This window comes from Diadema setosum, chromosome 10 (genome assembly GCF_964275005.1).
Source record: "Diadema setosum chromosome 10, eeDiaSeto1, whole genome shotgun sequence".
Classification (NCBI taxonomy): Eukaryota; Metazoa; Echinodermata; class Echinoidea; order Diadematoida; family Diadematidae; genus Diadema; species Diadema setosum.
Genome location: NC_092694.1, coordinates 38,981,995 through 39,000,264, shown reverse-complemented (window position 1 = coordinate 39,000,264; position 18,270 = coordinate 38,981,995). Strand labels below are relative to the sequence as shown.

At 38.7% G+C, this 18,270-nt stretch overlaps 1 protein-coding gene across 1 annotated transcript; it reads left to right on the top strand.

The window, feature by feature from the left end:
• Nucleotides 1–1,652: 1,652 nt before the first annotated feature.
• Nucleotides 1,653–13,540, top strand: LOC140234297 (pancreatic triacylglycerol lipase-like). Its single transcript, XM_072314360.1, has 5 exons — nucleotides 1,653–1,738; nucleotides 2,501–2,793; nucleotides 3,730–3,958; nucleotides 10,783–10,910; nucleotides 13,256–13,540. The coding sequence occupies exons 1-5, from the start codon at nucleotides 1,699–1,701 to the stop codon at nucleotides 13,538–13,540; spliced, it is 975 nt and encodes a 324-aa protein (XP_072170461.1). The 5' UTR covers nucleotides 1,653–1,698.
• Nucleotides 13,541–18,270: the final 4,730 nt, after the last annotated feature.

Genomic DNA, 18,270 nt, shown 5'->3' with positions numbered 1-18,270 from the left:
CGTGAAATTCTCATTTGCAGCGCAGGTTGAATGTAATGACAGGGGGAATGAGGTATCTAACACTTTGAAATGGAAATCTAACACTTTGAAATGGAAATAAAAGTAAATTGTAACTAAAAAATTGTTCAGCATGTTTGTTTGTTTGTTTGTTTGTTTGTTTGTTTGTTTGGTTGGTTGGTTGGTTTTTGTTTTTGTTTTTGTTTTTGTTTTTGTTTTTGTTGTTTGTTTTTTTTTTTTGGGGGGGGGGGCTGATGATTCTACCTCCCCGATCACTTTGCAAAAGGTCAATAACGAAACAAATACTGGTACTAGTAGGTCCAAAACGGTCGTTTGAATTGAAGAAATGTAACACAAAACACCTGAACTTTATAATACTCGTTTCGATCACTTGTACTTGTATATTTCAATATTATGATGCCATAATTGTACAGACACTCACTGTGAAGCACCATTGATAACCTCTTACCCACCACCCCCCCCCCAAAAAAAAGGACTAAATAATGGATAAAAGTAAACTAGCGGTTGTATGCGCTTTTGCTTTAGTATGTGCCACTCTTTAAACAGTGATTCACTTTATTGTTGCAGAATGCAGAATGATTATCGAGATGGGGGGGCATGGACACCGGCAAGTAGACTTGATCAATTTCGTTTGAATAACGAAGCATTCATCCATCCCATAAAAATGGTAAACAACGACGAAAATGACATAAATTGAGAATTTGTATTGTGAGATTCATGGCAAAGGTATACCTTTCTGATAAGTACGACACTTTGAGTAGTCAAACAAGCATAAACATGACTTTTGACGCAACATCAAACAATTGGCAAATTTGCTTTCCCGCTACACTGATTATACGCAAATGCCATCATGAATATTCATAGGATTACAGATATGTAAACGAGCTGCTGGTACATCCTTCTTTTTTGTTGTTGCTAGCATTGCTTTAAATAATCCTTTGTTATCACAGAAGAATGAAAGCCTTATAAATCATATGTGAACCGAGGAAATGCAGCCATATCACGTACTAAAACATATAAGCAAAGTTTGAGGAAAATTGCACATTCCTTAAACATGTTAGAGCTCTGCATTTTCACAGTTTGGGTGCAGCCATCGCTGGATGAGTAGACTACAACACTTTGTGATGACATGACCGTATAAAAAATTCTTCAACGAAAATTGTAAAGAATATTTCAATCTTTGTTCACTTTTCAACCATAATGAAAAGCCCTTGACTTACCTCCCTCAGAATACAGTTTAAAATTACCCTGAACATGCCAGTAGCAAGCCGAGGGAATATATTTATCAGAAAAAGTTTGCTTTTGTGGACGTTTTTAAAGATGTTCTTTTTATCTTTTAAAATTTTATTCCAGCACTGTTGAAGTAAAATTATTGTGTAAAACTTTAGAAACACAACGGCAGTAGGTGACCAACTACTGAATAAGCCTACTATCAATAAATTATGAGGTCATTCTCGAGTGCTTAAACCGAGCATATTCGTGCCAGGGGTAATTGTTAATGATTGATAAATTTGAGAGCACCCCCTCACCTGTCGATTCAAAGGTAATCAGAAAGGCAGCGCAGTGCTCAGCAGAACATCCTATAAAAGAGGGGCATCTTGATTAGAAAACTCTCAGAACTCTGGTGTGCAGGCCTTCACTTGCATCTTTTGGACGACTTCGTCGACGACACGAGAAAAGATGATCACCATCTGTCTTCTGCTCTGCGCTCTCTTCCACGGTGAGTGTATTTTGGAGTCCAGCAAAGAGCCTTACAACTAAAACGCTTTAATTGCGTATTAAGACCATTTCTCATACAATTTATTTTGCGTTTGCGGTACTGTAATTACACTATCATCTTCGATCAGTCAGTGAGATGAGAATTAAGTACCCACGGATTGATCGATGATGATAATAAGTTGGACCATTAGAATTTGAAGACTTGTTTCGCTACTTTGGTACGGGTCCGGAGGCCGTGTTTTACTAATTTGTGTTTTTAGGCTCGAAAGATGTGTTTTATTTTATGTTAACAAAAAAAAAAAATACAATGTAAATAAGTACTAAAGTATGAATAGGGCTGTGCTGGAAGAAAATGTCGTTTTGTTTGAAATACTCACGCAATCGAAAATGGTGAATGAATGTTTGTACAGGAGGAGATTCATTCTTCATCCGCGCGCATATAGAGATGTTCTCTTGCGTTTCAATGACGAAAATATCAACTGTTCACCAGCTGAAGCATATGTGCACGTTCAAGAAAGATAGATAAAATGAAGTAGTCAGGGCTGTTGCGGTTGAACAAAGATTAATTATTTTATCGTTTTCTTTAACTTGCACTCGGATATGAAAAAAAAAGAGACATGAATTCAGTTTTAACTGATTCGTCTTTATTCCACACCTGTAACATGATGTCACAAATCTGAATCTGTAAATCAGACAATCCATTATACAATGTCAAGAGTAAGAGCAGTAAATATATAAGAAATGTTGGTATGTCATCTTTCAGGGGGTGTTACTGACTCTGTGACTTACGGCGATCTGGGAACCTTCACCTACGGGAGTGGAACTTCAACATGTCACCACTCAGAACCAGAAAGTCCTGATGACATCGTGATCCGCTATTACCTCTACACGACCAGTAATTGGTACAGCTCGCAAACGCTTTCCCGAACCTCCTCTTCCTCCATCACCGGATCAAACTTCAATGCCAACCGAGACACCAAGTTTATCATCCACGGCTGGACTGACGTCTACACCTCAGACTGGGTCATGAACATGAAAAATGCGTTCCTTTCAGAGGTAGGCCTTCTCTATATTATGGGTGCTTCCTCCTTTCGAAAATATTGGCGGGCAACCTAGTCATGTAAGCTACACATATCTTTATTGCAATGGTTCTATACACACTGCAAAAAGTCCGGTGTTAAATAGTGAACACTGAGCTGGTGTTAAATTTTCGGTGCTCATTTATGGTGTTAAATTAACACCTCCGGGTGTCATTTCCAAATTTTAAACTGCTTTTTGAAGAGTTTCTTAGTAACTGCACTTCTTGTTGATTTTTAATTTAAACAAGACAATCAAGAATTTTACATTAAAATACTAGATTTTTGAAAAAATGTGAAAATAAATTTACACCAAAGTAACACCAGCTGGTGTGGTCTCTTATTGAAGCTGGACGGGTGTTTAACCATTGATATTAACACCAACAAATATCAAATCAACACCATGTGGTGTCATTTTTGAATTAACACCAGTACAGTGTCAAAATAACACCAGATACAGTGTCAAATTAACACCACGAAGTGTCAGGTGAACACTTTTCAACACCATCACAGTGCATTTTGGAACACCTGTGGGTGTGGTCCTTTATTGAAGTTTGATCGGTGTTAGATTTAACACCCGTGGTGTTAAATCAAACAGCGATTTTTTACAGTGTAGGACAACTATACCCTAGACAATTACACCAGACCCTTGGAAGGAGAACCACTAGCCCTAACCCACCCTAATCCTAAACCTGTCTTTTAATCCTCATGATTACCAAGGCCAACAAGTAGGCCCTATTATTATGTCAAGATAGCAGTGTGGGCGAAATTTCAAAAAGTCAGAAGATTTTCCAGAACATCTCCTACGTCGTTAGTAAATCAATTTTGTTTTTAATCCCGAAGACAATTTTAATGGTAAGGAAGATCTCATAAATCTATCAATGATGATTAAATGTCTCTCTTTATAAACTTAAAGAATTACAATGTCATCCTGGTAGACTGGGAGGAAGGAGCAAGCCGAGCCAACTACGCCCAGAGTCGTGCCAACACCCGAGTGGTCGGCAAAGATCTTGCCAAGATGATGGAAAAGCTAAACTCAGCCGCTGGTGCCTCGTATGGCAGCATGCATATCATTGGCCACAGTCTGGGGGCACACACGGCTGGCTATGCTGGAAAGGCGCGCTCCAACGTGGGAAGAATCACAGGTAGGCGTAAATGAATGCACATTGAAGGATTGAAGTTTATGCACGTTCTGTAACTTGTATAATAGTTCCTGCAAAGCTTAAAACTTGTATATGTCATTAATTTTTGGACACACTTATAGAGAATTAAAGGGAAACAATGTATTCACACCTTCCAGATCAGCGGGGCACAGACATGAACAACTTACCCCTTCTGCGTTTTCATACATGCAATAATATCGTATGATAGGCTTACAGGCCTAATGCTGAAAGACTCATTTTGCACCAAGCTTCCTTCAAGTTTTCACAATAGCTCGGCACCAAACGTTCAATATGCCAGACCATCATACCTGTGCCATCCGAAATAATTATAGTAAAAAGGAAGAATATACATAGGTATGCCTAAAATTTACCAAGATTAGGAACATGTGCAGCTAAATGCGATAAAACATATACAGTACTCTCCGCATAATCGGGTTGGCTCGAGCAGAGCGTTTCTTAACCGATTAAGCGGAGTACCCGATAAACAGAAGAACACGTCTCACTCACAATTGACACACACAATGTGTATGTACATGCATTGTACACTGCACCAAACACCTACACTGTATGCTTTATACGGTAACACGCGTGCTTCCACGGCACATTATACATACCTTACATTTGCTCAGTCACGAGCAATAATTTGCACTCTTTTTTTTTTTGACAAAATATATGTCTTCCGAAAACTTTGTCTTTTGACTATAGACTACTATAGTCAAAATGATCGGTCTTCTCTGCAAATTAAGCAGAGAATGTGATTAGCCGTGTAAAATTGGACATTCATGATTTCTGTAGGGTTATATCTGCGATAAAATGTGGGTAAAAATTAGATAAGAAGAAAATTATTAACCCATTTATGCGGAGAGGCAACCCGATTATCAGGTAATTTTAATGTGCATTGGAACTGTTTTTGACATTACTACCCAATTAAACGGAGTACCCGTTTAAGCGATACCCGATTACGCGGAGAGTATACTGTAACTTGATATGAAAAGAAAGGCACTCGCAACGGACGGAATCAACACTGAACAAAGCGTAGAAATCAATAATCATTGTCATATTTCATTTAATTTCATTTATTTTCACTTAATAAAACATGCATACATAAAAATGTGACAATGGTATGACAAGTCTAACATGACAATGTGACAAAAAAAAAAAAACCCAAAAGAACCAACAACCAAAGATATCAAGTGAAGGGGTTAGTGAGAAGGCAATGGGCCTTATTTAAAACTAACCCCGGAAAAGTAAATACAGTGTTATGTCTCTTCTTTCTATAAACTATAACTGAGAAAAACGTTGGCACACATACACACACTCACACACACACACGCATGCATACATAGACAAAAAACGTACACCAGCACATTAACAATACACGCCCCTAAAACATGCTAATCTCTTAAAAATTCTGCAAATCATATTGGTAACTTCCACAATACCTTTCAAGTAAAATGTTACGGTTTTCTTACATTTCACATCAGAGTGGATAGAATTCCAGATTTGAGGGCCTTGAAAAAATATTGACTTTTTTGTAGGATGTTCGAATCTGAAGTAAGTAAAAATTTCTACAATTTCTTGTGCCATAACTATGATTATCTTTGTTTAGTTTAAAATAACCAAGTAATGATACAGGTAAAATACCATTATAACATAAGAACATATATACTGCACTTTGTAATTATATCATGCACATTTAAAATGGACAAAGTAGAAAATATTGGCAAAGAAGGCGCCCTATACGGTGAATGCGAGACTATTCTGATACCTCGCTTTTGCAATTCATTCATTCATTCATCATGTTCATTCATTTATTTCCACATTAAAAAACAACAATCATTACATTTCAAGTCCTAGTATAGACATATTCATTGTGGGGGACTAATAAAAGCCTTTCAGGCTTGTTGGGAATAGGCCCCAAAGTAAATACAAGACTTTCTCAACTTATACAATATATAGATACAAAATATTATAGAACACAAATGGTGCACAATCGAAGCAGGATGAAGAAGGAAAAAAGAAAAGAGTAAGATATTTGCAGAATATACAAAACCATGTTGCTACGTGTATTACATACGGAAAGTGCCTCTAAAATTGTTTCTGAACTGCTGTAATGATTTGCAGTTTTTCAGTTCCTTTGGTAAAGTATTCCACAAAATGGGACCTTGATAAAAAATTGTTGACTTGGCTAATTCGGTTCGATAAAGGGTAGGATGAAAATTTTGTTAGTTTCTTGTATTATAAGAATGAATACTGCTGTTGAGATGAAAACATAGTTGTAAGGGGGCTGGTAATGCGCTAAATAAATACTGTTGCATAAAAATTCCTGTTTAGAAGGAGATTATATCTTGAATTGGTATATATTCATTTTTTGGAATAATGCAGAAGTTTGTGACAAATAATGTGAATGAGTTATGATACGAATAGCTTTCTTTTGCAACAAATGAATACGTTTCACATTCTTTTTAGTTGAATGGCCCCAGACGAGAGTACAATAAATCAAATGAAATGAAATGAAAGAATGATATAACAATTTCAACACATGCTTAGGTAAAAATTTCAGTTTTCGCAATATACCAATATTTCTCGACAGTGTGTTGCAGAGCATATTAACATGACTACTCCAAGCCAGTTTATCATCCAACATAATACCCAGAAACTTTATATTTGTTACACGTTTGATCATATCACTATTATAATATAAAACGAAGTTATCAGTACACTCACGAGTCCCAAATATCATAAAATTAGTTTTTCCTGCATTCAAAATTAACTTATTTGCCTGCATCCATGCATCTAATTTCTTCAATTCTGTATTCATATTGTCAAATAATAATGATATATCATTATTACGCATAAAGATATTTGTATCGTCAGCAAACAATATACAATTTAACAACTGAAACAATTGAAACAGTCTCTGCATAGTATACTCACAAGATTTCCCCCATGATAAAATACAGTAATTCAAATGTGGTAAAATAAGGGTGTTATATAATAGAAATAACAAAAATCTGGAGTATGACCGTAGTCTGTTTAAACTCCCGATATTATGCGACAGTATCAGATTTATATCATGGGACATGCATACATCTCGTTCATAAATGAATATATAAAGAGAGATTAAAAATCAATAGCATATAAAGCCTAATATAACGCACGCATGTATATCTTACAAACGGGCAAAAAGGATTGTATATAGAGACAAAGGGGCACACGCAAACACGCATGCATTCAACACCAAAAACCACGAAATCCTTGAAAGTATAAATGAACGAATCCATGATTTCAAACTGAAATTCGAAAGATGGAACTGAATGCCCAAACAGGCTCATCTGAGAAACTTTCTTATAATGAAATGTGAATGCACGAACATTGCAATCTAATGCACGAATTGTGAAACCGTTAGTACTACAACAAACTCGCAAGAACGATCGCTAATTTCAATGTCGTGAAAATAAATCGAGTGCGGTTAAAGGATTGTGAAATACTCTTATTGAAATAATTTTGTCCATTAATGAATTTCGATGTTCCTATAGATAAATTCTCGTGTCTAGAAATCAATTTTAATGCCTTTATACACACAAAGTAAATACACTTAACTAACAAACTGGTAAACAAGCATTTCTGTCGTTATTTGTGAACGTAACATTGATAAAAATTGATATAGATGTGTTTTTCTCTTTCGTATCATTCCCCCTCTTCTTCCCGTTCTCCGCCTGCTCCTCCTCCCTTTCCCCTCCCCTCCTTCTCCCCTCCTGTCCTCCTCTTTATCATCATCAGATTGGAACATGAATAACGTAACAATAATTCTAAGAGGACACTCAGAGGCCAAACAAGTCTGTTTGTTTGTTTGTTTGTTCATTTTTCCATCTGAGAAGATGGCTGGATAGTCCATATTCAGCTACGTTAAGCTGGTCTTCCATGGGGTCCAGTTGGGTGTGAGGTGGGACCACTTCATCGGGTTAAACACCCTGCTCTTTGCGATGAATGAATGAAGCGGGATCTTTTACGTGCATGAGTTGTTGCTCTCTCATACACGGGACCTCCATTTAATGTCCCATCCGAGGATAGAGTGTTTTGCCTCTTGCTAGAGGGGACGGTATGCTTACACACAACATTGCTCAGTCCAGACTCGGGTTCGAACCCGGGCCGCGTGATCGTGAGGCAGACGAGCTATCGACTGAGCCAACTCACCGCCCTTCAGTCTGAAGATGAAATGTGCTAAAGGCAAAAACCAAACAACCAGAAAAAAGTCTAAATACACTGAACGGCCGATCTCTTGTGTGATATTTTGTATTCGGAAGAGCAAACCTTATTCACTTTCGGATTTAACGATCCCTATCTCATTTTCAGAAAATAGGAACAATGAAAGCTTGGATTAATGAGACAAATATTTTGGGAAACAAGGTCAAATTCCTAGAAATAGTAATTTGTAAAATTGCTACAACGAACTTTCGGAATGACAAATTTTCGGGATAACGAACTTCTGGAATTACACGAGTTATGACCATCAACCGAGAATAGAATATGACGTTATTTAAAGGTTTTCGGTAACTTCAAACACATTAAAGCAGGGGTCGCTGAGCCGTTCACACTTATTGCTAAAAAGAAAAAAAAAATTGAATGAAAACCGCAAAGTTGTTATGTAGGCCTATTATCATTGACATGTTAGACAGTTAGGCAGGTTAATAATTATCAAGGTCTGTCATCATAAAGGGGCTTAGTTGCAAAGGAGACTAACAAGTCTTTAACGTAAAAGATAATCAGGATGATATTTTGCGAGGGTTATAAAGAACGACAGCAATTGAATTTGTGACGGGAATTGATATTTTGATGCACAGCAACTCTATATACTGCCGCTTCCATTATATTCAGTTCACCTCAGAACAACAGATTCACAAGCATTAGAAACCTGAAGCAGAACGCTTCCACCTACTTTGCATGTTTTTGCATTTTGCATTTTTTTATGTTGTTGAAATTACATGAAACCAATACATTGCATAAGGCAGGTTGATAATGAAGAAAAATGTTTTCAAAGTATTTTTGCATCCAGTGAATCCACATGAATATTTCGGGAAACTTCCTTTTTGAGGTTGCTAATTTGCACTTTGGGTCGTCGACTTTCGTTGAGTAAAATCACATAGGGAATTGTTTTGTAAGCTTTTCGCAATATTGTTCAGTAGCCCGAGACCTGAAACTTTTTTTTAATCACAGAATTATTCAGTCATAGACAAAATAATGCATACAAAAACGATACAATTTTACATTTATTTATTTATTATGTAAATAGACGGTAGGATGAAATGTTTGATTTTTATTCATTTTCATCGGCTGTTACACTGGTTATTATGATTTGTTTTCGTAATCTGATTAGGCTCTTTAGTTAACAAGCAGATTACACAGCTAATCATAAGATATCATTTTAAAATCTTACAAGATTTCAAAACCTGGTAGACCTTTAGTAATTTGATGTCTTCCATATAATTTGTATACAATTATAATAATTATGTTTCGCATGTTTTATTCACTTCTCAATTCTTTGACCTTGGTGCCTGAGTTATTTTGACTACCAACACACCATTATCACATTGCTCCCTTCCGCAGAAAATGAAAAAGAAAGGCAATTTATTATTGTGCCATATTATACATGGCGGCTAATAATCAAATTCACCCAATAATTTGCATGTTCATATTGCAGGGATGCCAAGTTCAAAAAAAAAAAATATGAGTGAGATTTTCTTGACTCGGCATCTCGGCATGCGAATGTGCGCGCGAGCGAGGGTGTGGGAGGGGTTCCCCCCCCCCCCCCTGTGGCCTCCCACGGTAGGGAGCTTTTTCAATTTTTAGCTCTTAATGGTGAGATCTGGTGCATACTTAAGTGACTGTTTTTTACTTATTTTGAAAGACAAAAGGGAAATATACCTTCAATTGCAACTATCACTTTAATTTTTGAGCTATGCTCATTATCATAGGCCCAAGTTGCAGAATTTGCCCGATGCGTGAGAAAAATGGGTGTCATGCGTGAGATCGTGAGATGGCTCCTAAATGCTTGAGTCTCACGCAGAATGAGTGAGACTTCGTAGCTCTGATATTGTGTGATTATAATTGTGTTAACCTTTTTTCTGTCACCGCAGCTTCTCAAAGTCGGATATTTCATGTCAGTTGAGGACTTATGAGAAGTACTATCCTTAAAAAAATCAAAAATATTACGTTACATTTTAGGTGGTAAGCATTTTGTTTACGCCATAGATTGTCTTGCACGACCCAAGAATTTCGCTTGGGAACTGGGTACTTTATTGAATACAGCGTACTAGAATCTGCGGGTCAAAAAGGTTTACTCAAATAATATGTCTCTGGCATTAACATTTTTTTTTCTCGAAAAACACATTAAGGTTCTATAATATCATCGCCATCATCATCACTGACAATGAATGTGTCAACTCTTAAAGGTCCAGTTTACCTTTGGGAACAGTGATTTAAATTTTTTTCAAGATATGATATTTAATGCATCTGTTGTACCACAGAACATCCTATCATATAAAATTTTCGCAATAAAGCCTGAAATATAAGGACATATCTGCATTTTTCTCAATAAAACGTAACTGTACACGGTTTAGTCTGGAAACATTTTTATTATAACTATTGTTCACATTTTGTATATTTAACAATACTTGACATCGATTTTACCGATTCAAATTTTTACAGTGGTTGTTGCCATCCCTAACTCACATTTTAGAACTATTTTAAAGTACTAATGCTGGCTTTTTGTTTTATCTGTAAATGGTAAATTATGCCTTTAACAGGTCTCGATCCTGCTGGACCAGAGTTCACGGGGTGTGAAACTTACTGCACACTCTACAACTCAGACGCTACCTTTGTTGACGTTATCCACAGTGATGGAGAGCTCACTGGGGCGGGACTTCTTGATCAGGTAAATCACATGACTTGTCACCTGACACATGATGAAGGTAGTTCTTCTCTTGTCACAATATGATACAATACAAAGGGTAACCTCATACCAACACTGACCAAGTTGCTAAGCCAGTCCAGGGCGGCATCACTTGGTTTGGCAAATTCTGTGAAGCCCTCCTGGACATTTCCGACGGTGGCTGTTCTCCACGATGTGGCGCAGTATTTGGACGGGATGGCAGCTGTCATACGCTGGACCAGAAGGAATCTATCCATGAATCTCCATTTACGTTGACGGTGGCCTGTCCTTGCATGGAGGGTTTTGATGCGGTTCAGCCAGGGTGAGCCGCTACTTGGAAAGTCGGCTTCGTTGTGGGTCGGTGATGGTGTTAAGCCCTTACACTTGTGTTTCTTAACCCCGGACTTTCTCTGACCAAGGACTATCGTTAGTCCCGTACCAATTTTTTTCAGCTTTTTACACTGGCCAATTAGTCCCATACTATCTCTTGTCCGGGGCTAAGGAGAAAACTGACCTTTTTACACTCGTATTTCTTAGCCCCGGACTTTCCAAACCACATGAATATTCATGATTACGCTGTGCACTGTACACGTACACGCACGCACCGGCACCACTTGATTACCTCGTTTCTGATTGGTCAGTGGGGATCGGACTTCGTCTCCATCGCTTAGCCCCGGATTATTTTTTCGTTCTGTTTACACTCACTTGCTTGGCACCGCAATTGCGGTGCTAACCCTCCTATTTTGCAGGGCCAGATAGTACCGGACTATCGGTGGGGCTAGTCCACTTTGGCAAAAACGAGTGTAAACAGAAAGTGGGCTAAGGATAGTCCCGTACCAACAATGGGGCTAAGCCCCCCCCCCCCCTCCCCTTAGCCCCACCATTGGTACGGGACTAAGCAAAATTTACAAGTGTAAAAAGCCCTTTACAGGCTACTTGAGTGGTAACACAGGAGGCATCAGATCAGCATCTGCGAAATTTTGTTTTGGAGTCGAAGTTTTCTAGTGACGGAAGGGACATCCAGGCTGGCTTGCGGGATTTGAGGTGATGGGAAGTAATGTTCAGGTCATCATGACTTTCAAGGAATAGTTGTTGTTTTTTTTTTCGGCCTCCAAAGTCACTGGTGATAGGAAACGTGTATAGCGGTCGCAATACATGTACTTCCACTAGGTTACGTACACAGTTAGTTGGTAATTCCGAAGATTCGTTAATCCGAAAATGATATGAGGTTCGTTATTCCGAGTTTGTTAATCCGAACATGAAAAAAAAAGGTCCTTTATTCCGAGGGCTCGTTTACCTGTAAACGAAATACGGTGTGTAATTCCGAATGTCCGTTAGTACGCACCTTCCGTTTATTTTCGGATTAGCAACGGATTAACGAATGTTAAAATATCTTGAAATTGACCAAATATCGGGATCAAATTTTGAAAATTCATGCTAGTCTGAAAAGTCATTCCTCATTCTGGATTTACGTTGGAAAGTAAAAACATTTGGCCCCTAGGTAAGCCTCTCGGCTCGATAGTCAGAAAGAATGTAAGACGCTAGACATCTGTTTTCTTCCTTCCTTTTTCATCTATGCGCATACTTTTCATCATAATGGTATACCTCACACCTGCTGTGAAGGGGGGCTGTCTCTGTCTTGAGATTGTTTGTTGTTGTTGTTGTTGTTGTTGTTGTTTTTTTTTTTTTGTTTTTTTTTTTTTTGGGGGGGGGGGGTCCAAGGCAGGACAACCCGCGAAGGAGGTTCAGACATTTGGCAATCCGGAGAAAAGGGATGCTTTCAAAGGGAAGGAACGAGCATGTATGCTTACCCTATATAATACTCAGTTAAGGGGAGGCAAATTTTCCTTTAAAGGGATCGTATGGTTTTTTGCCGAGATCTATCTTCAGGTTTCTAACATTTTTGTTTTTTGTTTCTTGTGAGACGATGAGAAAACTCTTAGCAAATGTGAGAGAGTACGTAACTCCAAGAGGAATTCAATGTTTATCATTTTGATGAAAATTTGAAATGGCTGAGATATCCAAACAGATCGAGCAATCCTAATAAAAGTTGGTGGGACCCACCATTTATTACCATCGCTTTGTTTTACTTTGTTTTTGGATGTCTCAGCCATTCTTAAACCGAGTCTCGTTAATAAACTTTAGATTCCTCCTAGAATGGTATGCTCTGTACTATTTAATAAGTAGTGTCTTGGTATCTCACAAAACGTTAAAAGCCCAATCCTTATCTCTACCCATGCTATACCATCTATTTAACATTGTTCCAGTGCCTGTATCACGCAATCCGTCTCGAAAAATGTGAGAAATGCAATCATAAAGAATTTCATTTGATTTTTCTCTATTTCCAGCTCGGAGACCAAGATTTCTACCCCAACGGCGGGGAAGATATGCCAGGATGCTCAGGAACATCAGTCACCGAAGCATGCGATCACTTCCGGGCTGTGCTCTACTTCACTGAAAGCATCAGCAGTAGCTGTAACTTCTCCCCCTCCAAGAAGTGTTCAGATTGGGACTCGTACCCAAACTGCAACAGCTGTGGCACGTGTCCCGAGATGGGATACGGTGCTCTCAAGAGCAAGGGCTCCGGGGCATTTTACGTGGAGACTAACAGCAACAGCCCTTACTGCCAGTAAGGACTATATACTGTTAGACTCTTCTGGATAGATCTAAAGGCATACACGACACCACGCTACATCCCACGATGACATCAAGGAGGTTCAAGAATTGGAGCAAAAACAGCTAGTCTTATCCCCTTTGATCCCATGTTTGATGCCGAAAAAGTATTACTTTGAAGTATGTGCGAAACAAACTACAGGTGTACTATCCTACAGAAAGGAAGACGATTGATTCATGTGGCATTGGAGTTACTTTTGTTTTATATGATTTCTCATTTTGTGAAATTCTTTTTCATTTTATTACTAAACAGGCAAAATATACCAGACATTACTTCAGCGTTCAAAATGAATCCTCAGATTGCTCAGAAAGACGGTGGCATCAAACCCCGATCATCAAAGGCACAAAATATGCACTTGTAGAATTTTTTGCGCATCCATAGAAAATTGACAGTGTTTTCCGAATGATTACCAGATGCAGCCACATGGAACTCCACTTCTTGAACCTCCATCATATCTAAACTTATGCGCCATCCATATAGAGTAGAAAACAAAATCATTTGCTGGTAAATGGCAAATCTTGTGGAACACAATTACAAATCAGCGTAATTCATGATTCAAGTTCCAAATAATTGTCATCATTGTTTGATGATAGATGATTTATGTATGTGTTTGATGATAGATGATTTATGTATACCTCCTTTATGACTCAGTGATATCAACAATATAACACTGTATTGAAATCAATGTGATTATGTCATGTAGTCTTATTGATCCACGTCGTAAGCTAAGGTCATCTCTCATTTTTTTTTTCTCTCTCTCTTGACATAACTTAATTGGTAGTTTGAATAGAACAAAAGATAACAATGATGACACCACGAGACAATCTGTATTTACAACTATAGCAGAGTCAGAATAATTCGATGCATCAACACCTACCTGCATTCCCACTGCCATACATTGTAATATGTCGTCCAATATGATTTGAAAGAACACTGCGTCAAGCGTCAAATAAAATGTATACACTTTGCGTGATTTTGTTAAAAGGAGCAGGGGCAGGGGGAACCTGACCACGTGTGGCTAGCAGGATATAATTTTCGAAGCCTTTACATCGGTTGTCTCGTTATGAAATCAGTCATTTCAAATGTTTACCATAATGGACATTTTGCACACATAAATCCATTGGGGATAAAAAAGACAGTTGTTTCTTGAACTCATTCAAATTGTGAAACCAATTGAGAATTCTAACGCAAATGTGGGAATACTACAATGCAATCAAAGTAGACACCGTGTTGGAGAACTTTGCGAAATATCAACAATTTTGATATTTCTCAGCTTGTGCCTTACTGTGCTCTGCACCTACTTCCTTCTCCATCTCTAACTTTGATTTCACGCGCAATATTCAACTTTTAATTTCCTTTGGGGGTAAAGGCAGTGAAATAGAACGTATTTGGTCGATTTATAAAACCTTGAGGTATACTTTGCATTTGGTTTTATTCTGATTATCACCAAGAACGTAAGAATGATGCATGTTCTGTAATTAAAAAAAAATACATATATCTTTTTGTTCTTGTATTAAACCGAAATTTTGTCATCTCCGCAAACGATGGGTTTTGTATTTTGAAGGATGTGTTTTCTGTGTAATTCAAGTCATTTCTCACATGTATTCGTTAGAAATTTCTTAAGATTGCAGTGTGTATGTGTGTGTGAGGGGGTGCTGTGTTGCCCGCGCGTGTGTGTTTGTTTTGTGGGTGTGCGTGTGTGTGTGAGAGAGAGAGTGTGTGTTTGTACGAGAAAATATTTTTCAACCAAGACTGGATGAGGATTTTAAAAATTTAATGCAATAGCTCACATCGTACATGCAGCCTTCTATGTAAATTTGCTTCTTCAAGTCCACGATCAAAGGACAATGTACTTTGCTCCCACGCAGTCAAATTCGACAAAGTTGAAGAAACAAACGGCAAACATAGAACTGTGTAAATATAAAAACATGAAGACAGAATCACCGATTTCAGTAGGGCCTATGTGTACACACTTGCGGTCGATTTTTTTATTCATTTGTGAAGAAATCGTATGAAAGTTTACTAGAATTTCAAGTACATGTAGATTTAGTGAGGAATACATGTAGGCCTTTATTCTTTGTCCCTTTGAATGTTAAGGCCGTGTCACACTTTTCCGGGCAAGCTACTCGGGCTTGTTACGAGGAGGGATTTTCCAGCACACAGGAGAATTTCCCCGGGCGGACAAGAATGTTTGCGAGTTTCGCACTTGTTTCTAACCTATTAGACGCGTGCTGCTTATCTTCTACTTGCGTGTATTCCGTGTGATCTGCTTGAGAGCTTTGAAACCGATCCGTTTTCTGTTACGAACGACTTACAGGTACTGAGAAGTACCTGCGTTAGAGTTGCCTGAGATCCACGCGCTGCCGGCAAGGGTCTCCTACTGGTGTTCTGCGTGTACCTCTGCGAGCAAACCCCCACGACTCACTCGGAACAAGTTTTGAGCATGCTCAAGGCCTTGTCATACCGTATCTGAGGAAGTTTTGCGGCTTGACTTGCGGGGAAACAAATTTGCTACCCGAAACTCTCCGCAGTTGGTCCGCATCTGATCATCTAGCTAGCGCGTATCTCGCCTGTAGTTGCCCGGAGATGCGCACGCAAGTCCCATTTAACCGCAGCCAAGTTTTGAGCGTGATCAAAACTTTTTCCGGGTGAGTCGCGGGGATGCCCGGAGAGGTCGAAGCAGAACGCCAGTAGGAGGCCCGTAGCGGCAGCACCTCGCAGGCAACTCCCACGCAGGTACTTCGCAGTCCCCATATGCAGCCAAGATAATAACATTCTGTGGGACTTCAGCCATTCCTTCAGAATAATTCCTTCACTGAGTTGTCAGCACCCAAGTGACTGGTACACAGGTCACGTGGCCGTAAGTAGAATTTAAGTAGAACGCGTCCAGCAAGTTAGACACATGCTCTGACTCGCCCAAATCCTTGTCCGCCCTCAGAAATTGTCCGGTATGCTGGAAAATCCCCCCACACAACAAGCCAGCAGCGTAGCATGCCCGGAAAGGTGTGACAGGGCCTAAACATGGTTGCGGGTAAAAAGATTTGCGTGCGCACCTCCGGGCGACTACGGGTGAGATACGTGCTAGGTACTATCATGTGCGGGTCATCCGCGGGGACCTCCGGGTAGTAAAAATTGTTCTTCACAAGTCGCACGCAAGGCTTGCCCGGAAAGGTGTGACACGGCCTTTAAGCGAGTCTTCCAGATTGGAGCGGCATATATTTGTGGGTAAAAGAGATGAAATAATGCATTAATTATTGCTCGGAGCAAAGAACGGGTCCTTTCACAGCCAAGACTGGCCTGCTTATCTTTGGGAAAAATTGAATTAATCTGCACAATTAGTGATTTTGAAGATAAACTGATGGCGATTGACAAATAAGTGGAACCAAGTTTGATTTAGAGATTGAATTCTTGTCTTAATTGGATGTTAAATACCCTCCCTTGTTTCCTACCAGAAATGGGAGTGGTACAACAGTTGCGATGATAAAACGGGTCACAAAATGTGTATAATCTGATTGGTCGATTGTCATAGTGTCAAAATTAACTTATGCGCTAATAAGCCATGCGGCAGTAAATTTTTCTTTTTGTAAAATTCTTCCGTTAACCCTATTTAGCGGGGGAGGGCTTCGTTTAACAGCCCCGCTCCCCCGACATTTATCGCGACAATTTTTATTTTCGCTGAAATGTCATGACTTTTTCCACTTCTTGCACACATTTTGAGACCCTACATAGTATTTGCGAAAATCGGAGTACACTTGCGGAGGTACGCTGTGTAGCGCATTTTCGCGACCAACTTCACCGAAAATGGCAGTTTCCAAAGACAATGTATGGGTTTTGCAAGAAGTGTGGGATCAATGTTTTCCCTGGTTCATCTAAGACGACATTCTTTTTGGTTATCATCAACTATTCTAGGTAAAGAGAAACAATTAAAAACAAAAAGCAAAGAAATACAAAGATCTACTGCCGAGATGGGACGGGGGGGGGGGGGGGGGGGGAATTAAGGTTCCTGCGGTAAATTTGTGCATGGCCATGCATCAATAAAATTCTTTTGGGAAATCTTTGCGCTGGAGGCATGACTCACTCTTTTGGGCATGTGATGAAGGATTTGGCCATGTCATTAGTTTTTGTATTCAAGAGTCTTATAAATAAGGTGAAACATATTTTAATACATGTATGTACAAAAATTAAAATATACATACTGTAGTACATAGGCGTATTTTGCAAATCAGTGAAATAAGATGTACATTTGTATCTTTTGAGTTTAGAAGCAGTCTCCATGACAACCTGTGCATCCTTGATTTGCATAATACATGTACATGTTATACTTTACAATCATGTACAATGTACATTATTATAGTTTCAGATTCTGTCCGCTCCATCTGTGTCTTAAATAAGTTAACTTTGAAGTGGGTGATATGATTTACAGTATATTTTAGGTAGTGGATAAAAGAACATCTGTAGTGTCATATCCCCCAAACACACACACACACACACACACACACACACCCAAACGAACAAAAAAGAAACAAGTCAAAACAATTTAAAAAAAAAACATGTCAAAATGAACAACCCAAGCAGGACAAAAGAGCTGGAAATTACTTTTGTATCTTTATTTTATACATGTACATATGATTGCTTGAAGCTCATTTATCATGCTCATTGGGAACTTCAAAATGGAAGTTCACCTCTACG